Source organism: Haliotis rubra, unplaced genomic scaffold, assembly GCF_003918875.1.
Source record: "Haliotis rubra isolate DU_JTF1 unplaced genomic scaffold, ASM391887v1 Scf45, whole genome shotgun sequence".
Classification (NCBI taxonomy): domain Eukaryota; kingdom Metazoa; phylum Mollusca; class Gastropoda; order Lepetellida; family Haliotidae; genus Haliotis; species Haliotis rubra.
This window is the reverse complement of record NW_025767135.1, coordinates 207,327-232,942: the sequence shown is the minus strand read 5'-3', so window position 1 is coordinate 232,942 and position 25,616 is coordinate 207,327. Positions and strand designations below refer to the sequence as shown.

The window sequence follows — 25,616 nt, the reverse complement described above, 5'->3', positions numbered from 1 at the left end:
ACAACACAAGAACACAGTGAATGACAATGAATGTATTTCCTGATATAGTGATAAGGGTACATTAGCACCGAACAGCTGGAGCATTCTGGTAGTGTCGTCTTAAAGCAACATTGCAGTATATAATTACACCCCTAATTTAAATTGAATAGATCATGACATTATATTGACACTTTATAGATTTAACATTTTTAAAAATCGTATCATGTTTTCTAGTTTTCAGTCATTAAAATAATTATTAAAATTGTAAATTATGTTTTCTAGTCTTGAGAAATAAAAGTGTCTACAGTACCAGTAATATTTTTTCACAGCAATGACCATGATGACAAGTAAACAAACATAAGAGAATTCCATATTGCTGAAGTCCCTCCAGGTCCATAGTGTGAGCACAATCATGAGTAACAACACCTGTACAAGGTGTATTCAGCTGTCCAGTAATGTCTGCACACGGCTAATGCTTTTCATGAGGAACTCGGGTCCACATATCGTCTCTTTTATCACATCAGCAACACTCTCTTTTCTGAAAGTAACAGTAGAGTTGGTTTAGGAACAGAATGGTGCATTATTTCATCCACAGATTGCTGAACTAACGTTATTGTTCCTATGACAACATCTACAGATTCCTGAACTCACGTTGACAACATTTACAGATGTCTGAACTCACGTTACCGTTCTGATGACAACATCCACATATTCCTGAAGACACGTTACCGTTCTGATGACAACATTTACAGATTTCTGAACTCACGTTATCGTTCTGATGACAACATTTACACATTTCTGAACTCACGATACCGTTCTGATGACAACATCCACATATTCCTGAACACACGTTATCGTTCTGATGACAACATCTACAGATTTCTTAACTCACGTTATTGTTTCTATGACAACATTTACAGATTTCTGAACTCTTGTTATCTTTTCCTATGACAACATCTACAGATTTCTGAACACACGTTATTGTCCTGATGACAACATCTACAGATTTCTGAACTCACGTTATTGTTCCTATGACAACATTCACAGAACTGTCCACTGCCTTACAGGTGCTTGGCTCCACAACGAAGGTGATCACCACCTTCCGTACCTCCCGCCGCGTGTTCAGGAGCGACACACTCACACTGAAAGGAGGAGGATGCAGTATCAACCAGTGACATATAGTAACAAGCACAATTATAACCATATTGTACATTAACCCAACATGAATTAACACAAGCATTCTGTGTGAAAAAATCAATGGACAAGTCTAACCTTTGTGTTTTATCATTTTATTTTAGTGTTACCTCATGGTAGGGTTAAAGAGAATGCATTTGAATCAAGGGGTCCTTTTAATGTTGAAAAATTCCAATGATTCAAATACTACTATTATCAGCAGATGTAATGGAAACTGTCATAATGGATCCAGGGTTGGTGTAGGTTCACAGAGAGCCTTGCAGTTTACTGAACAGAAATTTAGCTACATACTAGGGTTAAAGACTATTGGCCTAAGTGTGAATACTGAAGACATTCTTAGCTTTGTCATACTGCCTGCTTTGTACGGTAGAGGTAATACTATGGGGCTAGATTTACTGCCAGCTGTTCCTGCACCTGTTCCTGCCAGCTGTGACCACCAACAGAGTATCAGCATCATGAACATACCAGTAGTCATGAACGGCCACTTTGTGCTTCAGGTCAGCATAACTGATCTGGGATGCTAGGTTTCTGGCCTCTGCTGTCAGTCTTGAGATCTCATTCAGCATCTGTAGGCAGAAAGGTCACATTACAGCACAAGGTTATTGAAGGTGCATATGCATATAATCACTGAACTTTCTAGTTTGTTCCACACCAGCTTGACCCACCTGTGGTAGTTGGTCCCTGTTGGAGTAGCGGTCCCGGAGTCTCACACAGTCCACACCACCTACGACCAGACGACTTGCAAGATGGGACCATGGTGGTGAAGCATCTGTAGTGACAATTGTGGAGAAGGAGCGTCATTGTATAGCATGCTATTGACGTACTGATGTACTAAATTATAAATTCACAACCACAAAAATTGGAAATTTGTTTTACCAAGGTTTAAACAGAAAAAACAGCAGAAATTACAAATTCAAACATTTCATGAATCAGTGTAGCAATATTTAGTTGATACATGGCAGGGTAAGATAAGGGACCGTCCATAATTTATGGCTAGGTGGAGTAATGATGGTTTTTAAACAGTCCCTAAGAAAGTTTTTTTAAAGTCACGCACAGACTAACTAGTTAGGATTTTAAAAAAACAATGAGTTATGTGTATTATTTTGAGTAACTAAAGCCAAGTGTTTTGATGAGTGGTGGTACCAGCTAGATGTGTCTTGAGGACGACAGAGTCAACTGTCTTGTGTTGCACCAGGTCATAGGTGACAGACATTTCTACTCCACCATACAGGAACAGGAACACATCTCGGGCAGGACTAAGCTCCTTCACCCTCCACTCCAGCACCCTGCAACATTGGAGGAATACCAGCTACTCTAGACCCTTTGTAAAGATAAACAAGAAGACATGGTCATCAATATCACCCGCCACACTGTTCTGTTCCTATTTTGTTCATGTTTTTTTCCACTACGACATTCATGTCCTAAAAACACATACCACATTTGGTTTCCCTAGCTATAATGGTTACTGAGAAAATCTGTTCCAAGTGGGGATAACGTGCACTATGCCAAGAAACGCATGACAAGGGCCATAACTCTGTAAAGAATCGTAACACGATTTCCGTTTTCAACCTCCATCAAAGCATTTGTGAAAATACATACCACATTTGGTTTCATTCTCTATAACAGGTTCTGAGAAAATGTGTCCCTATTGGGATAATGTACGCTAAGTCAAGAAACGCATGACAAGGGCCATAACTCTGTAACAAATTGTAACATTGTTTCCGTTTTCGAACTCCATCAAGGCATTCATGACCTTAAAACACTTACCAAATTTGGTTTCCCTATCTACAACAGTCTCTGACAAAATCTGTCCCCATTGGGGATACTGTGCACTAAGTCAAGAAACGCATGATAAGGGCCATAACATATCTAGAAAATCTGTCCCCATCAACTCAGACAGATCGACGGACAGAGCTCAAACCAATATTCCCCTTTTTGGGAACAAGTATGTGAAGCTTCAGTTTCATGTCTAGTGTATTTTTTAAGAAAGGGGCATCTTACTTTCAGTCAGGTGAGCTAAAAGTATGAAAAGTGAAACTGAAAGCACATAAATTTGTGAAATTTTGCTATAAATTTTAAATTCAGGTGAAACAGTTTCATTAATGTTTTACTGTTTAGCAAACTTTCCATGGAAGCTAAGCTAATATACTGAGGGAAACAAATAAGGGAACACCACTTCATGGCAGAGTTCCTTTACTTATTCTCAGATTTCCTCCCACAGCGCTATTCGGAGCTGGTGATGAAAACTGGAAAATATTAAAAGAATGCTTGAATTTTCCTGTGTTCCCTTATTTGTTTCTCTCTGTATACTATGAGACTGACCTGTGGAGTGCACCGAGCCTGTTCTGCAGCACTTCCACTTCTCCCAGTCCGTCACCAGTGTGTGTGCCCTCCAGCATCTGCAGCTCCTGTCTCTGACCCTCTGCCTCCAGGTCCGACTGTCTCTGCATCAACTCACTACGCTGCCTGCGATACATGACACACAACACTGTTTCACTGGCTGAGAAACACACATCTTTGAGTGGGTGAGTTTAGTTCTACGCCACACTCAGCAATATTCCAGCTTTATTACCCACGTGGTCAACGATGGGTAGTTGCATATTAATCTCAGACGTCACACGAGTGTCGTATCATCGCTGACCTGTGTGGTAACGACTTGACCTGAAATTTAACGATTTGATTGATAACCGATGACCTCTCAATTAGGTCACATTCTGACGTAACTATTTTTTTCATTCATAACAAACACGTGAATTCATTCATTCTACAACTTAAATGCATTGTGGGAATGTAAACATTGCTAACGCTGCCCGTGTCGCTGTTTAATTGTGAGTCGAACTGAGACATTATATCCGCCGAAATAACATAAACGCAATGTTTCCACCAGTGATGTTAGCCGTAATGAAGCAACTGGAAACCAAGAAACGAGGTGCAACGGAGTAGTTTACTGTAGGAGGCTGTAACGAGGCGCATGACAACTGACATGCATCGTGACGCCGGTTACCATGGCAGTGACGCCATTAGTGTGACGCCATGCAAATATTGTACTACAGTACAAAACTCTTCCCGCGAACCTCTTTATGAAACCCGGTTTCGGTTTGAAACCAAAACATAACAAAAATACGCTTATTTTGTCAATTTAAATGCATGTAAGACGTGGGTAATAAATAAAATATTATTACTCGGTTCATTATACCGAATTATACGAGCTTGCGGACCTTCCTATGTTATCTGAGATACCATAGGAAGGACACTCGCTTCAGATAATTCGTATGTAATGAGACCTCGCGGTAGTATTCTCTATATATGGCACTGGTCTCTAAATAATTTAGTCTTGACCCAGACAGTCCGGTGATCAACAGCATGAGCATCGATCTACACAAATGGGATACAACAACATGTGTCAACCAAGTCAGCGAGCCTGACCACCCAATCCCGTTAGTCGCCTCTTACGGCACACATGGGTTACTGAAGATCAATTCTAACCCAGATTTTCACGGGCACACACAACTTTGAAATCATAACTCAAATACTTTATCAAAGAGTTATTACAGTTGTGGCTCAAAGATCCCATCATGAAACAGGCACCAGGAACATTTTCGGTTTCCTCTTTCATCAGACAAGCCAATTCTTGTCAGGTCATTTGTATGCTGCCCCTCCCTCTAAACTCAAAGCCTGAACAATTTCACCTCTTCCATTGTCCATAAAGTTTACATCTGTGGCAACACAGTAACATAGTTTTAAATCAGGTAGTTATAACCAGAAAATACAGCAAATCTCTACCTCAATGCTTGTGCCTTCTCCTCTTCGCTCTTCCTTAACTCTGAAAATAACAAGTATATGTATACTGCTGTCTAATTGCCACAATAACAACCAATATCTTTGGAAACTGAAACAAGATCCAAGATTGTTTATACCAGAGTCTTACAAGGACTTTACCAAATATTTGAAAAATCAGATGTCTTATCATACTGAAGGTGAAGGTATATTGTATCACCTTGTGTCTTGATGAGCAGGTGCTCCTTGAGGCGGGCCACTTCCTCAGCCTCTGCCTCTGTGACAGTAGGCTCCTCCCCCAGGTCTTCCAGCTGACTGTCTATGTCAGCCAGCACTGCAACATGCAATGTGAAACATACAATGTGAAACAGCACCTGAATCCTACAATGTGAAACATACCATGTAAATCCTACCAAGTGAAACATACCACCTATATCCCACAATGTGAAACATGCCATGTAAATCCTACCATGTGAAACATACCAACTAAGTCCCACAATGTGAAACATACCATGTAAATCCTACCATGTGAAACATACCATGTGAAACATACCATGTAAATCCTACCATGTGAAACATACTTTTAGAAGCCAACAATGTAAAATGTACTATGTAATTCCCTAAAAGTGAAACACTGTGTACATCCCATACCATGTGAATCCCACAATGTGAAACACACCATGTGAATCCCACAATGTGAAACATACCATGTGATCCTACATAGTGATACACACTATGAGATGCTCACAATATGAATTCTAAAAGAACTGTACTTGAACTATATTAGTTCAGGGCAAAACTTTATCACACTACACATGGGGGTAGAGCAACTTTAATTCTTAAACACGAGAGGTACATAATATAATTAAAAGAGCACATTACACAATGAATACTAAAGAAGTAAAATATCACACTAACTGCAGAAATACAAATTCAAAACCTTTCACATTTAATTTATCAGTAATAAAGGCAACTCTAAACAAGAGTCATCAGAAGATGACATATCCCCCCAGCCCCCACATCTTTGAAAGAACAAATCATCTGACAGTTACTTAAAGTCCAGCTTGATTTTAATCTTTGAAGTGCAAATCGTTTCCATGGAAATCATGAAAACATAAATGAAAAATTCTGCAAATAGCAAAAGGCACCACTTCAAGATCTGCCTCACATATCTGCCAAGTTTTACTGAAAGATATTAAGAAGTTTTGAGTTGTGTGCCCGAAACTAAACCTACCCTCCCTTTGAGACTAAGTCCAAATCGTTTCCATGGGAACTGAAAATAACAATGACAAAAATCTGCAAATAACAAAATGCACCACTTTGGGATCTGCCTCACATATCTGCCAAGTTTTGCTGAAAGATATTAAGAAGTTTTCTGTGCTCGGAAACAAAGCCCACCCCTCCCTTTAAGACTAAGTCCAAAACGTTTCCATGGAAACCGAGAAAAATATAAAATGACAAAAATCTGTAAATAGCAAAAGGTACCACCTTAAGTTCTGTTTGATTTACCTACAAATTTTTGTTGAAAAATATCAAACGGTCTTGGAGTTATGCTCGAAACAAAATGATTACGGAGCGGACAGGACGAGGTAACGATTATATCCCCGCATTACATGCGGGGATAAAAATATTGACATTGATCATCAATGTGTCAGGCTCTGTAAACGTAAACATTCAAAAATAGCAAGCTTCTTTCCAGTGTCATTGGTAGCAGCTACTTCAGTAAATCTAAAACTGCCAAGCAAATTCCAACATACAATGCATTTATATCATCTCCAGGGAGCGTGACAACCATAACTAAGACAATCAACACATCCGATGTTTTATGTCAAAAGCATCACTGAGTCAATGCACTGTGTAATCATGAAATATACATGTGTTGAATCAGAACAAAGACACAAACAGTGGTAAGTACTCACGGTTGTCTATTGATGATAGGTCGGAGATGACTCTCTCTGCCCGAGTCACCACCTCATTTACCCCAATACAAAGTCTCTCCTTCTCCTCCTGCAACAACACGTAACAGACCCATGAAGACCCTTGAAGATCTTCAGTAACCCATGCTTGTCGTAAGAGGTGACTAACGGGATCGGGTAGTCAGGCTCACTGACTTGGTTGACACATGTCATCGGTTCCCAATTGCGCAGGTCGATGCTCATGCTGTTGATCACTGGATTGTCTGGTCCAGACTCAATTAGTTACAGACCGGTCATACAGCTGGAATACTGCTGAGTGCGCCGTAAAACTCACTCACTCATTCATAACAATCAACACACAACAAAAGTGCCTATGTATCTTGTTTGGTTGTATATCTATCATTTATGACAGTGGTTTATCCCAGACAATCCATTGAGCAGTGATCCATGCAAATGGGACACAATGACATACAAATCTGACCACCCAATCCCCTTGCTTCTCATGACAAGCATGGTTTGCTGAAGACAAATTCGGGTCCCGATCTTCAAAGGGAAAAGAATCTCTGGTTAAAGATATGAGTGTTTTGACCAGCCATTGAAATCATCCATCATGACATATATAGATATGACATATTTTCTTGAGAGTCTCAGGCACAAGCTTAAGAGACATGCTTGAGCATAACTCTTAGTCAATGAGATATTGAAAACAAAGCATAACATCTTCTGACTGAAGTATATCATCATGAAGGGAATGAACCCTGAGGTGATACAGACACTGTTCAGAGATGTCAACACCCCTACCTAGAGGCAATGCTCTTACCTTGAGGTTGTGCAGACACTGTTCAGAGATGTCAACACCCCTACCTAGAGGCAATGCTCTTACCTTGAGGTTGTGCAGACACTGTTCAGAGATGTCAACACCCCTACCTAGAGGCAATGCTCTTACCTTGAGGTTGTGCAGACACTGTTCAGAGATGTCAACACCCCTACCTAGAGGCAATACTCTTACCTTGAGGTTGTGCAGACACTGTTCAGAGATGTCAACACCCCTACCTAGAGGCAATGCTCTTACCTTGAGGTTGTGCAGACACTGTTTTGAGATGGCAACACCCCTACCTAGAGGCAATGCTCTTACCTTGAGGTTGTGCAGACACTGTTTTGAGATGGCAACACCCCTACCTAGAGGCAATGCTCTTACCTTGAGGTTGTGCAGACACTGTTCAGAGATGTCAACACCCCTACCTAGAGGCAATGCTCTTACCTTGAGGTTGTGCAGACACTGTTCAGAGATGGCAACACCCCTACCTAGAGGCAATGCTCTTACCTTGAGGTTGTGCAGACACTGTTCAGAGATGTCAACACCCCTACCTAGAGGCAATGCTCTTACCTTGAGGTTGTGCAGACACTGTTTGAGATGGCAACACCCCTACCTAGAGGAATGCTCTTACCTTGAGGTTGTGCAGACACTGTTTTGAGATGGCAACACCCCTACCTAGAGGCAATGCTCTTACCTTGAGGTTGTGCAGACACTGTTCAGAGATGTCAACACCCCTACCTAGAGGCAATGCTCTTACCTTGAGGTGATACAGACACTGTTCAGAGATGGCAACACCCCTACCTAGAGGCAATACTCTTACCTTGAGGTTGTGCAGACACTGTTTTGAGATGGCAACACCCCTACCTAGAGGCAATGCTCTTACCTTGAGGTGATACAGACACTGTTTTGAGATGGCAACACCCCTACCTAGAGGCAATGCTCTTACCTTGAGGTTGTGCAGACACTGTTTTGAGATGTCAACACCCCTACCTAGAGGCAATGCTCTTACCTTGAGGTGGTGCAGACACTGTTTTGAGATGGCAACACCCCTACCTAGAGGCAATGCTCTTACCTTGAGGTGATACAGACACTGTTTTGAGATGGCAACACGCTCCTTCTTCATCTTGGCCTTAGCTGAGCGCTGACATGCCTTGTAGCAGGAGTGGACCTCTTCCTATAACAGGGACCAACATTTCAAGTCTACAATCAGTCATATAACACAGGCATCAAGGCAGACACCAAGGGCTTTACCAATTGTACTCCTGAAAGAAACAGATTTGATAAAGAGATACAGAATGGATATTGATCTTAAGTGAATCACATTTTAATTCACAAGGCTTATAATCAAACAGAACTAAACCATTACCTTAGTTATCTGTGAGTTTCTCAGCTGACTGAAGAGCGTTGGTTCCTTCTCGGACACAATACACTGTTGTTCTTCAACCTCTTCTTCATCCCTGTTACAGAAATTCTGATATCAGTGAAACAGTGCTCAGTCGGTAGAAATTCACTATCAGTAGTGAGTAAGTGAGTTGGGTTTTACACCGCTTTTAGCAATATCACAGCAGGGCACACCAGAAATGGGCTTCACACATTGTACCCATGGGGAATCGAACCCGGGCCTTTGGCGTGACAAGCAAATGCTCTAACCACTTGGCTACCCCTACCAGCCCATATCCCAATCAGAAAGGTCACACTCTGTGCAGAACTGAAGCATTACTATTCTTTTCCAGAATTTTCTGTGACAATTTATTGCAAGGCTACCCCTGTCTCCACTCCATTCTCTCTGAATGGTTGGTCACTCAGTGCCCTGTGTCATCAGCATGGGGTACATCCTCAATAATATCCAGGGTATACGTTCTGATAAATCTCCACTAGTACCCTGGATACATCTGCAGCCGGTTTGATAATTGTATTACCTACCTTTGCTGGCTCTGCCTTCTCACAGTAGCCAATCAGATAAGCCGTTACAACCGAGCTTGCCGGTGGCAACATGGATAGCGGCCGCAGCCGCGAAGGTTTGTTTGTGGTGCGACTCAGATATAGGGACAAATCCTACAGACAAATTGACAGGTCTGAAACCAAATATATGCAAGAACTCCTTCTTCTTTCAGGGTACCTCTGCAACAATCATTGTGTTGTCAAAATCAACAGACTCCGAATTGCAAGGCAAGAAATGAAAGAAGCCTTGTGAATGGTATGCTCAACTTCTCAGCGTAGACATCTGGATAAATAGCCAGCAAAGGGAGGTAATAATATTATTGGGCTGAGCAGTAGATGCATCTAAGGTATAGTGGAGATTTATCGGGAACGTATACTCTGGATATTATCGAGGATGCAAGGGGTACTGTATTTACTCTTATCCCCTGAATGCAGATGCTGACCTTTCAATCTGTTGCTGAAGCCTCTCGTACATGTCGTCCTTCACCTGTGTCTCGGTGGCGGTCAGTGTCTGGAGACAAAGCACCTCCTGCAGACTGTCAGCTTGCAGTGCCTACAGGGAGACACACATAAGATTAGATAATCAGGGTGTTTGATGTGCTGATGTCACAAAAAGTGTCCAAATGTCTGTTTCGCCTAAATTAGAGCAAGAGAAATATATGAATTTGGAGATCTCCTCAATTCCGAAGTATACACATATGAATATAATATCTTTATCATCTTTGATACACATTCATAAAATAGCTTGCTGTGTAGATGAAGTATTGTATTTTCTACACAAAGTGCTGAGCAGTTAGTTGGTTCAACATGGTGTCTCAGCAAACCGAGATTCAAAGCAAACGTTTCTTGCATGCCCAAGGGTGAGTGAGTGGGTGAATTTAGTTTTACGCTGCTTTTAACAATATTCCAGCAATATCACGGCAGGGGACACCAGAAATGGGCTTCACACATTGTACCCATGTGGGATCGAACCTAGGTCTTCGGCGAGATGAGGCAAAACTTTAACCACTAGGCTACCCCGCCACCCCAATGCCCAAGGGACACAACTCCACACAGTGAATCGCGGTGTCTTACATCTGTGCCCTCAGTACTTCTGTTATTATTTGTTGTCAAACAAAGTTAAACAATTTTGCTGTTTGAACTTTTATTATATCTTTAACTCCCTCATCCTTAACCCTATAGATGACAAATACACTAAAATGTCTACTTGATATGCTGGATTAAAAAAGAAAAACTATAGATATTTCGTAAAATCCATATTCTTATTAAACCATTAAATTTTTAACCACTTAGATAAGCAATCTATATTTGAAACACTTTCTTTAGCATTCAAACAACACTTTCACAATAAAGTAAACGTTAACAAATGTACCACGTACATCCTGCATGTAACTTCCCCACCAGATACATACCGGTAATATATTGATGCTGCTCCTTCTGCTACACTTAGGCTTGAACTGGGATATCCCAGTCCTCTCACAGAAGGTTCCAAAGTCCCAGGGCCCATCATTCTCATCATACTGCAAAAGACAAACAAAAGACTAATGTGATGGAACCATCACCACAGGGTACTATCTTGTGGTTGGTTGGTTGGTTGACGCCACACTCAGCAACTGCCAATATTCCAGCTATACGACAGCAGTCTGTAAATAATCAAGTCTAGACCAGACAATCCAGAGATCAACAGCATGAGCATCGATCTACGCAATTGGGAACCGATGGCATGTGTCAACCAAGTCAGCAAACCTGACCACCTGATCCCGTTAGTCGACCCTAACGACAAGCACGTGTTACTGAAGATCAATTCTAACCCGGATCTTGAGCAAAGTACACTTACTCTGTGGATTCTACTCTATAACACTGGGAATACCATTCAATAAGGAACCACTGCACTGCAATCTTCAATTCATCTGCTACAAACACGACAGGATGCATATATCCCGATACAGGTGTTGACAAATTGCTGCACATCATAAGGTTTCTGATTTGACAGTTTGGATGTATCACTCATCATTCAGTTTATGCATAGCTGTTGACCAAATATTTTGAAAATACAATGAACCCACAATTAGAGCTAGCATTGGGATCCAAGATCTTGACCCTGCATTACGTAATTGTTTGTAGTGAATGAATTGTAATCATGACAACGGGACAAGTAATGTTTTGTTATGAATAGTAGCTTATATCGTAGGAACCATGGAAAACAAAGCTATTTTTTCCAAACTTTGTTCTCATTGGTTTCATAAAACTTAGACAACATTATATTATGGTGCACATCACAACCTTGACTACAGAGTGTTGTCTGTGTCCACATATCCATTCTTGATTATCTAGTACATTTCTTGTCCATCCACCACAATAGTTTCAGTCAGAAAGTGACCTCTTCACATAAAGCTCTCTTACTGCCATACAACCAGAATTTCTCAATCTAATTCCAAACTTGTCTGAAAGAGCACTAAAAAAGCTTAATGTATCAGAAGACTCTCATAAATGATCTTTCATTATTGTCAGTCTGAAAAGATGCTTTCCTGTGAATTAAGGCCAGAGGGAAGTGCTTCTGCCGCAAGAAATCTTCAGTTGTATTTGAGTCAGTTTGCAACAAGGCGAATCAGTGACGGATCATGTCACTGCTTGTTTTAGTCATGTAAGAAAAGGGTAATATGATTGGTGGCTGTTTTTAGTGCTGTTTCATTCACACTTGACTCAATGGTGATGAGTAGATTCAGGTATTTATCAAGATAGATCTGAGTTATGATAAGATGGATGATCAATGAAGCATAAGGACAGGGAGTGTTTTGGAAATTAAAAATATAAGTTGGTATCCAACAGACTACTTCACCTTCTTGTCCAGTAAACTGAATGACAGCAATGACTGGGAAAGAGATATGGCAGACTGGGAGTGGTGTCCCCTGGTGTGCTCCTCACTGCTCTCGGAGTTGGCAGAATCAAGGGAGGTAACTGTGTCATTGTCACCTTCTGGAACCTTATCTTTGGGCTGTGAATCTGAAAGTAAAAGGCGAGGCAATATTGAAATAGATGACTTAATTATATTATAAACAGAAACAAAGCATAGCATGATAAAAACATTAAAGTCTTGTCCTGCAATTTACAATCAGAGTTTTAATGTCACATTCCTCGGAAGAAATATTGTGGTGAAAGCAAAGTCACAACTCTAATACAGTGGAAGCTGTATAAACCGGCACTCGTCGGGACTGAAGAAATAATCTGGTTTAGACAGCATGCCGGATTGTAGAGATGACACGGTTACCCCCAACTAGAAGTGAACCAGTTTTGTCACGCTCATATACATTGTTGTATCACAATAAAACATGTCAACTCACTAGTTACATGTACAAGTATACCCATGCTGAACTAAGATTAAATTGTCTTTGTCGGCAGCCATGTAGTTTCAAAGCAGGATTCATTGGTGACAATACACATCCGGCTGACTCCTCGCCATGCCGGGTTAGACAGTGCTGATTACTGTATAAACACATATTCAGGCGCTCATTTCATGTCGAGATCCAGAATTGACAGCTGTCAGATTGCAGAGCTTTTAAATGATGATAAATGTACTAGCCATGGACGGGACTGAGATTTTATGCCAGTACTGACAACTTGCCGGATTGGAAAGCTGCCGGTTTTGACAACTTCCACTGTAATTCAAGAAACAAAAAACAACGTCACTTTGCCACTTGATCACTTACCAGCTAATGTCTCCACAGGAGGGTCTACAAGTTTCGGCTTCTTTATGTCAGCTGAGGAGATGGGTTCCGGACTGCCATGTTTGCCAATGGCAACTGCACCTCCTGACATCCTCCCTTTACCTGGTGTCTTCCCTTCCAAACCCTTTGACTTGTTCATCTTGTCCAGTATCAATGCCAGTCCAGTGACTGTATTATGTTGAGTGTGGTTCATGTCTTCATCAAGAAGTAAGGTTGGTGGTTCCTCAGAGTCAATGGTCTGAGATTTGGTATCTTCTTCTTCTTCCAAAATTGTTTTCTCAGCTAAGCCATGACCATCATCAGCCTGACCCTTCTGTGAGAGTGAGTCAGTATTTGCCTTGTGTTTAGTGTCCTTGGCCATCATGTGTAGCTCAAGCAGCTTGGTGTCGTCTAGCATGTCTGTGTCCTCCTCCAAGGCAGCCATCTTCAGCATCTCCAGTGCACTCAGCTCGCCCTCAGGAACTCCCAGCTTCAGGATATCTGTAGCTGTGTGAGTCAAGTCAGCATGGTCCGGAGACGGTTTAGGAACATCCTTTCCTGATATGTCGCCTGGTTTCGTTGAAGCCTGTTCTGAATCTGCAGATGAGATTTGAGATTCTTTTTGAGGACTTTGGTCAACTTTCGTGTTACTGTCTGAACATACTTCTGTATCCTTGTCACCACAGCTTTCTGCCTTATTTAATTTGGCTACTTTAACTGTCTTGGCCTTTGCTCCAGCCATCATCATGTCGAAGCTGTAGAGCTTCCTCTTGAGACTCTGAGTGCTGAAGCCATCCACCTGTGGAGGAGCAGGGTTTATGGACCCACTGCACAGACTCCTCCTCTGCTGCAGACTTTTGTCGGCTGGCACCGAGTCAGTGCAGACTCCTGGTAAGGAACGGCCACGTTCTCCGCTTCTACCCATTGTTCCATCTTCAGTTACTTCAGCCTTCTTGGATTCTTGAAGATCACCCTGCTCTGCTGCTGCTGTGGAGACTCTGCTGGGTTGACACTCAGTCATATCCATGGCTGCTGTCACATCTGTGGCACCAAACACTCGGGTTCTCTCAGACTGACCTTCACCCTGACCGTCTGACACGATGCCTGGCTGGCATGATGTAAGTTCCATAGAACCTCCTCGTTGCTCAAAGTGAATAGTCTTATCACCTGTTTTACCTTCTGATGATGCTCTCTTAATGTTAGCAGTGACACACTCAGTAAACTCCATCGCTGCAGTCACATCTGCTGCACCAAACACCCTGGTTGTCTCAGACTGACCTTCACCCTGAGCTGCCAAAACCAAACCAGGCTGGCATGATGTAAGTTCCATAGATCCTCCTTGTCGCTCGAAGTGTACAGTTTTATTATCTGATTTACCTTCTGAGGATTCCCTCTTTACCTTAGCACTGACACACTCAGTCAGCTCCATGGCTGCAGTCACATCTCCTGCGTCAAAGACCCTGGTTTTCTCTTTTGAACACGTACTATTAGGCTGCGGCTGCTTGACAGTCAGCATCCCCTGGCATCCTGTCAACTCCATGGCAGCTGTCATGTCATCCTTACCAAAAACTCTTGTCACATCTTCACCACTGGAACTCGGAACAGCCTTCCCTGTTCTATCAGGCTGAGGTACTTTCTGCTTAAACGATACAGTGTCATCAATATGAGTGGTAACATTCTGTACTGTATTCCTGGTTACAAGGCAAGCTGTCATCTCCATATTTCCAACATCGTCTGAGGCCCCAAAAATCTGTGTCTTCTCAAGAGCAACACTGGTGGTGGTGCATTCCCGAGACACAACACCCTTGTTGTTTTGTCCCTCCACCTGGGTCGTCAGACATGACGTGAAGTCCATCTCACCCTGTGTGTCTGCCATCTTGAAATGCACAGTGATGTTTTCTTTATCCATGTCCACGGGTGAGATACTTGGAATTCTTCGCCTCCCTTCATCCCTTCGAGCCTTGAGTCCATCTGCCCCAAAATCGGCCGTGACATCTGTCAAGGCTCTGTTATGAGATCTGGAAGACTGGTCCGGAGCCTTCTTCACCATGGTGGTTCCCCCACCACTGCTGCTGATAATAAGCGTCGGGTCCAGAGCTTCAGTCATCTCCATGTCGGCATCGATCTCCTGATGACCAAAGCGTATGGTCACTTCAGACGGAGAAGTAGTCTTCCCCACAACTGCTGTTGCTGAAGAATAATGACAATAGAACATGATGGAATCAAATCTCAGGCGAGTGTCATGAAAACTTGTGACTAGATGAAATGTGGTCAATGAAAATGTCATACTTTATTTATTTAACAATCACCTAAATGGGTTACCATCATAAAACTACGCTCAATATGAAGGAAGAGACAGAGTTCTTATTGCAAGGCAAACATACTACAGGAACAGGAAACAATAAGTTCATCAGAATATAACTATGATAACATGTCTGTGAATCAGTAAAAAAATTACTCATCTAACTGACCCTTTGAGATCTGTTTTGTTTTGATCAAGTTAAAATTCATTTAAAAAAATATTTTTCAAATACATAAAAGTCACAATTTAAATAAACCTAAAAATATATTATGGTCTTTTCATAGCATTCTTCATTTTAATAACACAAAGACACAATACCCCATAAAGTAGCAATATCAGTTTCATGAAAAGGACCACAATCAATAAGAGGTATGGACTATTTGTCTTGAAGGCATGAACCCAAGAATGTAACTCACCATGTTTGGGCATGGCAGTGCCCTGCGGACAACTCCCTGTCCTGTCCCCTCCCTCAGGGAGTCCGTCTCCCTCTGTCCTAGCAGTTACACTGTGGGCATTGCTCTGTATCCCACCTGTATCAGAGATATGGAATAGTGAGCAAGTGAGCTGGTTTAATGCCACTTGAAACAATTTCACAGCGAGTCAACATAAAGTGACAAAGAAAGCACAAAGCAGAGTGAGTGAGTTTAGCTTTTACACTGCACTCAGCAATATTCTAGCTATATGGCGGCGGTCTGTAAATAATCGAGTCTTGAGCAGACAATACAGTGATCAACAGCATGAGCATTGATCTGCGTAATTGGGAACCGATGACATGTGTCAACCAATTCAGCGAGCCTGACCACCTGATCCCGTTAGTCGCCTCTTACGACAAGCATGGGTTACTGAAGATCAATTCTAACCAGGATCTTCACGGGTTGCACAAAGCAGAGGCATATCCACAATTTCATAAAGGATAAGATCACGTTGAAATGTTAACTTCAGTGGGATGGTGTGTTCAAATCCAGCAACCAGACAAGTATGGCTGGAATTACTGATGCAATAATTTAAAGTGTTATTTGTGATTCATGTCATTTGGGGTGATTTTGCCCATTGATCCAAAACCTTAGTCTCATAAAATTATTTTTGGTCCAATGCAAAGGGCCAATTTTGAGCAAATAGTTTGTTGAGACAGCACATGGTTTTTAAAAACAAAGCATATCTAGAAATATGATTAGAGTAGAATTCACTGAATTCTAAAAACCCTTAAGGGATTTCATTCGTCAGGTTTCACTGAACACTCTCACTATAACTTATATCCATCAGACCAGATACAACTGTTGATTTAAGGAAAAACTGAATCACTCATAGAAGGTGGTATCAGCTTCTTAATCACATGTTTTGTATGTGATGAAAGTTTTTGTCATTTCTGATTGACTCCCTTACCCTGGCAGTTTTGTGAAACCTAACAACATCCTGCACTAAATGCAGACATTGCTGCGAAAATGTGAATAAATAGGTCACAAAATATTGACAATTTGAATAAGGAAAAAAACCAAACATACATATGCTTCACACCTTTTACCCATGGGAACAATTACAGTCTTGCCTTCTCCTCCCTCAAGTTTTAACTGTTTATAAAATCTCCCAGTGAAACTTGCGAGCACTTCGACTCACCTCCTGCAACTGTGAAATCCATGTGCGTGGTTGGATCTTCATAATCTGTGAATACTCTCGTCTGTTCAAGACCAGGATTAGTGCTCCTCCCCATCAATGTGCTTGTTCCGAGTTCCGAACGACCAATCTGACTGACTTGACCTTTGGATGCATTTAGCTCAGATATTGGCAGATTGCTTTTCACCACCTCCAGGTTGCAGGTCAAGTTGGTTGTCATTTCCATGCCATCATCATTCTCTGCAAATATACGCGTTGACTCCAGTACGTTCCCCACGCTCTTCCTCTTCTTGATGCTCTGCAACACACCGGTGAAATTACCCGTTACTTCCATCTCGCCATCCAAGCCATCGAATATAACTGTGTGATTCTCTTTCTCTTTTCTCTTCTCTTCTTCCTGAGCAAACTGCTTGGACATGGTAGTGATGCTTTTTAGTTTAGAGAGGAAAGCTTTGCTGTCGATCTTGCCCACGGGTTCCTCCTCATCGTCAGAATCGACATCGATTGCTGAAGAATCCTCCTTTGCCGCCTCTGAAGAAGCTGCTAGCCTTGTACTCCTCTTCATCAGAGTCTTCCATGGACTTGATAAGCGGCTCATCATCACATCTGTAAACATGTGTCCAGTTAATCATGTGGTGTAAATCTATGGAGCAATCTGTGTAACAATATAATCTCACTCAAACAATGAATCTAAAAAACCCTCACCCCACCCCTACCCCACCCCACTCACTCACTCTCACAGGATGAATTGTTTTGTTCTCCCCTTATCTCTGTCAGTTGTATGTCACCTCACATCATACTCAGCAATATGTCAGAAATATGATGGCAGTCAGTAAATAATTGACTAAAACTCCAGTGATTGGCATCCTCAGCATCAATCCATATAATTCGAATACAGTTACATATTATCAGCCAGGTTACCAAAGCTGACAACATGGTCCATTTAGTCCCCTGTTACAAGCAAAGGTTGCTGGGAACCTATAGTCTTCCATATCACTACTACTACATATACTGAAAGGCAAAAGAAACGTAATATTGGAAATGACATTTAAGTATCAATGGAGTATTTGAACCTATTTTGTTTAAAATTTACACCTTAAGTCAAGTTTGAGGAAATCATGAACCGTGGTCATATAGCCTGTATTGCCCAATAAAGTATTGTTTGAGATTCAGGTTTGAAATGTTTTTGTTTGTGGAAAGGGAAGAGTTCACACAAACACATGGGTTGGAAGCTAAATATTTGGAGGTTCTAGTCCTGCAATTGCTTTGTCAGAAATCTTAATTTCACTTTTATTTGATTTCACATCCAGACTATAAAATGATATTGTCGCCTTTGAAAGATTTTATGAGGTTTCGAGTTACTTGCAATTGTTTTTGTAAAATTATTCAAAATATAGTTACTGACATAAAAATGCTTATAAAAGGGGATTGAGAAAAAGATGTAGGCTTATCCTGACTCATGCTTTATTTGCTTCCTCTTCCTTTTCTTGAATCCTTTGTAGTTGCCTTGTTTTATCTTTTGAAGATATATCTTCAGGGCTCTGACAGGACACAAGGATAAGTCCTGGGTGTCCTCTCTTGATCTGAGGATCATAGATTATGATAGATAGCACCCTTAGCGCTGGATGTGGAACTGTCCTGTCCGGTTGGCCAGCAACTGATTCTTTGCAATGAAGTCCCATCTAAGTCCTAGAGTGTGGACGCCATACTGCAGCACGGTTAGTCTTCTGAAGATAATCTGTCCGTCCAGGTTACCCGTGTCGTCATTCTGGTTTGTCCAAAGTCCAGCGAATATATCTCTGACCTCTGAGCTGCCGAGGCTAAGGCGAGGAGGAACAGAGTTTTCTGTGTATGTGTAGCTCGAAGGTAGTCTGCGCTAGTGGTTCGCAGACATCACTTGTGAGATGTTGTAGAACCAGGTTCAGATCCCAGACTGGTGCTCTGAATTTCTTCCGCTGGTCTTCTAGCTTGAAGGAGCATAGTAGAGCAAGTAGTTCTGGCACTTTCGTCAGCTTGATGCTTATCTTCATTGTGACGACTGTACTGATAGCTGCCAGGTATGTAGATAGTGTCAAACCTTTCAATCGTCTCGTATATCTAAGGTGACATAGATATTCCGCCACTTGAGGATGAGTCACTTTCATTGCTGTGAAGTCTTTCCACACTGCAAACTGTTCAACTCTCTGCCACTTGTCGTCGTACAAGTTGCGAGTTGATCTGCATAGTATTAGGGTTACTACTTTCGCTGCTCTGGTGGAGTATCCTCTTTTCTTCAAGCAAGTCTAGACACGATCCATAGGTGTAGCAGGAACATCCACAGGTTCCCCATGAGCTTGCTTGGCGTGTGCGGATGTACGAACAGGTTCGGTCACTCTGGTAGTTTCATGGTTGGACTTCCGAGTTCATCTATTAGATCTGGGAACCAGTCTCTCACTGGACAGTAGGGTGCGACCAAAGTCAATTGTAGCACTTGGGTCTGCATGATCTTCAATAGTACTTGAAGTAGTAGAACCAGAGGCGGGAACACGTATGCGTTTAGTCCTTCCCCTGACAAATTCAGTGCGTCTGTTGCCCTGGCTTGAGGATCTGGTACTGGTGAGACCAATGTCTAGTTGTTTGTTGAACCTTGTGGCGAACAGTTCTATGAAGGGAGAACCTCTTTCCATTATGATGAGCCGGAACGTCTCTAGCATCCATTCTGTGAGTGACGGATGAAGTGGGCAAGATAGAACGTCAGCTAGCATGTTGATCGCAGCTTTCATCTCCAACTGGTTGATGTGAAGATGTTGTTCTTGTTTCAACCACTTCCCTGATGCCACTTCATTGTCGAAATGCGCTCCCCATCCTTGTAGTAAAGCATCTACATAGAGGTGCGTGTCGAAGACCGGCTTGTGAGTCTTCTAAATAGGTCCTCCGCAGTCCATTTGCCAGGAACTTGTTGAGTCCACCATAACAGGTGAGTAGACCGGAATCTAGACAATATGCAGCAATCATGGCTTGAATCTTGCCGGAATCTCGATATGCAGCAATCACCTTCAGATCGCCAACGATCTATGTTGAAAGCAAGCTGACATCGATGTTAAGTCTATTTATAGTAGACTGGTTGCCGCGGGCAGAAACCATCTATCACTTGTTACTGCAAGCCCCCAGATAAACAAAGTTTAATCTGCTGTCAGGAGAAGACCTCTATGCATCCCATGAAGACAATGGAACCGCTATCTAGACTGTAGATAAAGTCTTTCCACGTTGGAAGGGTTGTTTACAATTGTAGATGACTTCCTGGTACGTGAACTGCGACCGCCTTCTGCGCAGGGCGTTGTCTCTCATGGACCAATCAGATTTCAGATATGTGACGTCACTGGTGTTGCAGCAAATTGATCATCATGGAATCTTGTGCAGTCGGTTCCTTTGTCATCACTCAGTCTTGTCCGTAATCTCGCTATTCGGCTTGTCCCGGAATAACAAGAGTGAACACGGGTGTAGTTGGTTGAGTAAAAGCGTGCGAAAATATTTGCCGTTTGTTGAACTTTGTTGCAAACAGGTCTATTAGTGGGGATCCTATAGTCTGTATGATGAACTGGAATGCTTCTGGATGCAACATCCATTCCGTCGGGGATGGTTGTAGTGGACGAGATAGGGCGTCTGCTATGATATTCTTTGCTCCCGAATGTGACATGCCATCATGTAGATGTTCAGGTCGTCGACTATGCTGAACAGGAGAAAGCTGAGTTGTAGCAGACTTGTTGATCTTGTTGACCCTTGTTTGTGGAGTTGTCCATGTGTACCATGAGTCGTGCATTCTTTAGTACGCTGCACCAATGTTGTAAAGCGTTGATTACTGCTTTCATCTCCAACAGATTGATGTGTGACTTCTGATCCAGACTCGACCACTTTCCTGCTGCCACTTCGTTGTTGAAGTGCGCACCCCCATCCTTGTAGGGAGGCATGCACGTAGAGATGAGTGTTGCAAACCGGCTCTGTCAAAAAGGTTCCTCTGCAAACATTCGACTTCCGAGTCCACCATAGGACATATGGTTTCAGGCTGTCCGGTAGTATTAACGGATCTAGGCTGTCTAGGTGGGCGTTCACAAATACTTGTAGTGTCTGCAACTGTAGTCTCCCTCTGCGAGTCATGTCTTGAGCTGAGGTGAGTAGACCGAGCATGCTTTGCCAAGCACGTAGTGTCAACGGAGAGAGCATTGCTTGAGATATCATCTGTTGTATCTTGACCCAACGATCCTCTGGAACGACTATGCGATTCACTGGTGTGATGAGTCGAATTCCTAGAAATTGCAGATCTTGTTTCGGCTCCAGTTCCAACTTGAGGAGATTTACCAGCCATCCTAGTTGAGGGAACAGCCTGAAGGTGAAGTCTAGTTGCAGTCTGAGTTGACTGGTATCTTGATGAGCTTGAATCCCATCGTCCAGGTAGAACGCACTGCGTAGACGATGTAAATATGTGACGATGGACTTGGCCACTTGAGTAAACAACCAGGGGGCCGACAATATTCCAAATGGTAGAAGTGATGTCCGTTGAACAGGAATCGTGGGTATTTCCTTGAGTCTGGATGTATAGGGATGTGGAGGTACGCATCTTGCAGATCTATGCTGGCGAGGTAGTCTGCTTGACGAACGAGATGTCGGAGCTGAGGAAGATGTATCATCTTAAATTTTGCTGGTCTGCGTAGATACTCCCGGTTGAACTTCCTCATGTTGTAGATGAGCCGAAATTTTTCTCCTTGGAATTCTTCTTCGGTACCAGGAAAATTGGGGAGTAGAACCCGGGCGTGATGAGATCTTGATCTACCTCTTCTACTGCCTCTTTGTCGAGCAGGGTCTTGATAGCGTCGTCCAGTTTCTCAACCTGGTCGGCTGCATAGTTGAAGGCCATCGGGTTGCTTGTGAGCGGCAGGGTGGCTTCCAACTGTATCTTGTACCCTCTGCGTAGTATCTGGGACACATAGTCGTCTTGTAGAATTCCCCAATTTTCCCAGTATCGTTGAAGACGTCCACCCACTGTCGAAGGTTGTATAGGAACAGATGGGGGTGGAAGACTCCAGTCTTTCGAACCTGGCCTTCAGCGCTTGATTCCTCTTGCACCCCTAGGTGCTCGGCCTCTTCCGAGGTTACCTCTAGGAGATCCGGTTGGGAGACGAAAGGAGCCTCTTCCTCCTTTCATGCTGGAATACTTCTTTTTCTGGACTCCTGGACTCCTGCAAACTTAGATTTGTTGGAGTAGCGTTGGGATGTCTGACGAATCACATTAGCCAAGGTGTCGATGGATTTAATCATCATAACCTCCCTCGAGTTGTGAGAGACTTCTCTGGCGACTTCTTCAATTCCTCCTCCAAAGATGTAAGATGCTGACCATGGGGCTCTGTATAAGGACTTGGTGAAGCGTTCACTCCAAGTGCATGCTGACAATATCCCTTGTCTTCTCAGGAGAGTCAGGCCCGCTGATGTGGATGCTAAGTTCTCCGACATAAACTGATGATCCCTCTTCTGCATTAGTAGAGCGGAGTATATCATCAAGTCTTCTTTGGCGGGGGTGTTCTTGAACTTCGAGACGAGTTTTTTCGTTGATAGCCCTCGATCTGGCTAATCCGAAGAAGGTACATCTGGTGGTTGTATCCAGCTGCACTAACTTCTTACCCTCAATCTTGTAAGTTCTCTGACGGAGGAGTCGGATATTCCAATCTTGTACCTTCATCATCCACCTCAGGAAGCCTTCAGGATGTGTAGGTTCCATGCAGATCTATGTAGAGTCTGGAATTTCCTGGAGCCTTGAAGGGTTCCATACGCTGAATTTCCTGATGCTGCCAGGACTGCTGACTGAGACTTGGTGGTTTTATAAAAAGCTGCACTGAGGTTGTCTGATACTTGAGAGATCGGGTCGATCGGTGGAAAGGTGAGCGTGTCGAAATCATCGTTAGACATCTTGTAGGTAAACGCCTTATCTGTGTCCTTAGAAGATGATGCTAAGTCCAAGCCATTGGCGATGCAGGAGTTAACTTCCGTATCAGAGAATATGCCTTTACCTTCTTCCTCTAATTTGGACATCTCTCGCTCTATGGATCCACGACGACTTGAGTCTCTATGAGATGATCTGTTTAAGGAGCTTCGCGCAGGCGAACGATCCTGATGCGATCGTGTATCCTTTCTGGAGTCTTGAGATGATTCTCTAGGTCTTCGTGAAGGTGGGTTTCTGGACGTAGCTTCCCCTCTGTAGGAGTGCCTTCAAGCAGGTTCTCGATGGGCGTCAGAGTCCGATGGAGATGAAGACTCATATCTGCGACTATGCGTCTCTGGGGTTCAGGAGAACGCCTCGATTTCTTCCTGCGTGGAGTCTTCTTAGCAGCAATCTCTGGAGCGTCTACGGCTGAACTGACGTTGTAGCAGTGTCCAGACTCCTCACTTCAGATGGGGAAGATCGTAGTGTCCGTGAGCCTTCACGCAGGCTTCCTCTTCATCCAGATGCGGTGGAGAGAGTGTAGAACCTTCACTCAGTCTAGTAGTCGTTGTAAAGGTCTTCATAGCAGCCTTCTCCTGAACGAAGTGACGTTCCATCATCGACATCATCTGGTCTGTAAACTGTTGCATAAACAGTCCTGGGTTGAAGTTCTGCGTTGTCTTAAGAGACGATGCAGGGATGATGCATCTGATACTGAAGAGACGTCATCTAAGGCTTGCTGCACTCGTGAAGAGTTGACGCTGCTGCTATCTCTGGTACCCGATGTCTGCGTTGATAGAAGGTCTTCTGTCAATGTCTGCACTGATAACAATGCCGATGTAACTGTAGAAGCAGGCTTCGTCTTCTTACTGACGATGGCGACTTCAGGTATGAGGATGGGTGGATCATCATAAACGTCTGCTTCTTCCGGGAGGAACAATCTCAGCTGAGAAAGACCTCGTCTTCTGTGTAGAGCTGAGCATAGACTTCGATGAAGTCTCAAGGTAGTAGCCTATCATTCTGCATAGAAGATGATTTAGCCTTCTTCATCTGCGACGAGGTCAGCTCAGTAGACGATGATCTCTTATGGCCTCCGGCGTTCACCACTGGTACATCGACCTGCTCCCGAGAAACGTTCGGCAATTCACTGGAATTATGAATGTCTGCAGCAGTGGTTAACACACGGTTATCAGTGCAATCACTCGATTTAGACATGACTTGTGAATACCTACATACCCAGTCCTTAGTACGTCTATGGATGGAAAAAAGGTAATTAGTAAATTCAACAGAGGTTAAATTTACACAAAACTTACAGCGAGAGCTAAAAGAACATGAAATAAAGCAATTAGGACATAATAAATGAGGGTCAGCCGCAGACACTCGGTATCTACAACGAATACAGGTTTTCATCAAATGTAAACACTATGAAAACACAAGTCAAACAACGAAAAATTTAGATCAAATTTCAAACCATAATGTAGAATATAATCTTAAAAACCGTATACAGCAATAATTTTGATGTAAGGTCCGAAAATATAAAAGGATATGTGCCATATAGGGACCCAGGTGCTCTCACAACCGTCCTCAAGGGCAAAAAAAGGAGAGAGTGACAAGGCATGGTCGGTCAGGTGACCAAAAGGGCGCCAAAGGGAGGAAAGGGACACTACTCTGGGTGAGTGATTTTACGTCCGCTTTTTTAAAGGGAACTTCAAGAGATTTCAAGTGTTCCACTATCATTCGCAAGAGGAAGCAGACAAGCATAATTAGCATGAGTCAGGATAAGGAAAAATAATAATTAATAGAAATATGGATCATTTGAAAACTGTATCTCCTTACCTTTTGGGAGCTTTCATTAGTTTGGATATGAAGGAAAGAGTATCCACTTTCTTATCCTCGATGTCTGAATCGTCAATGTCCGAATCCTCGTCATACTGTGGGTGGGTGAGGGTGGTGTTCTGTGCGATGGTCGTGTTGGTACACATCGTCTCCTCCATGTCGGCACTGTCCATGACAGTCTTGTTGAGGCCCTAGTTGACACACAACACAGCACGCACGGGTAAGAATGAGTGAGTGGGTGGGTGGGGGTGAATGAGTGAGTGAGTGAGTGAGTCTAAGTCACCAAACCTGACTATCTGATCCTGTTATAAGTGAGTGAGCAGGGCTCCAGATAAGGGCCGTATCGGCGTATGTATGTATATAAAATAAACATGATACGGTAGGAAATAATTTAGAAAACGTAGCAGATACGTACCACAGCAGTGGTGTACGGTCTTAGAATCATTTACGGACGTATTTATCTGAAAAAGTATTGTTTTATTGTTTCTTGGCCTGTTTACACAAGACTAGCAATGTTGTGGTGGATATATGAAACGAAACACAAGATTACTGATACTCCATTAAATTCCATTCAGTACTCTAAATGTAC

The 25,616-nt window shown here is 42.8% G+C and overlaps 1 protein-coding gene across 1 annotated transcript; it reads right to left on the bottom strand.

Moving 5' to 3' along the window:
- Positions 1 to 17: 17 nt before the first annotated feature.
- Positions 18 to 25,218, bottom strand: LOC124289845. The gene is made up of 18 exons (XM_046726521.1): positions 25,028 to 25,218; positions 17,245 to 17,847; positions 16,047 to 16,160; positions 13,332 to 15,518; positions 12,464 to 12,627; positions 11,037 to 11,144; positions 10,068 to 10,177; positions 9,050 to 9,140; positions 8,756 to 8,857; positions 6,870 to 6,957; positions 5,171 to 5,284; positions 4,957 to 4,996; positions 3,496 to 3,639; positions 2,317 to 2,459; positions 1,839 to 1,942; positions 1,639 to 1,739; positions 999 to 1,121; positions 18 to 517 (listed from the first exon to the last, which is right to left on the bottom strand). Exons 2-18 carry the CDS (start codon positions 17,840 to 17,842, stop codon positions 421 to 423), a joined length of 4,428 nt encoding a protein of 1,475 aa, XP_046582477.1. The 5' UTR covers positions 17,843 to 17,847; positions 25,028 to 25,218; the 3' UTR covers positions 18 to 420.
- Between the last annotated feature and the right edge of the window lie 398 nt (positions 25,219 to 25,616).

What these genes read in the sequence shown, in the direction of transcription:
- LOC124289845 (XM_046726521.1), bottom strand. Translation starts at nt 17,842, where the DNA reads ATGATGAGCCGCTTATCAAGTCCATGGAAGACTCTGATGAAGAGGAGT. An exon ending in GCAGCATCAATATATTACCG is followed by an intron (nt 10,178 to 11,036) that starts GTATGTATCTGG and finishes GTCTCCCTGTAG; the next exon opens with GCACTGCAAGCTGACAGTCT. An exon ending in GTGGCCGTTCATGACTACTG is followed by an intron (nt 1,122 to 1,638) that starts GTATGTTCATGA and finishes TCCTCCTTTCAG; the next exon opens with TGTGAGTGTGTCGCTCCTGA.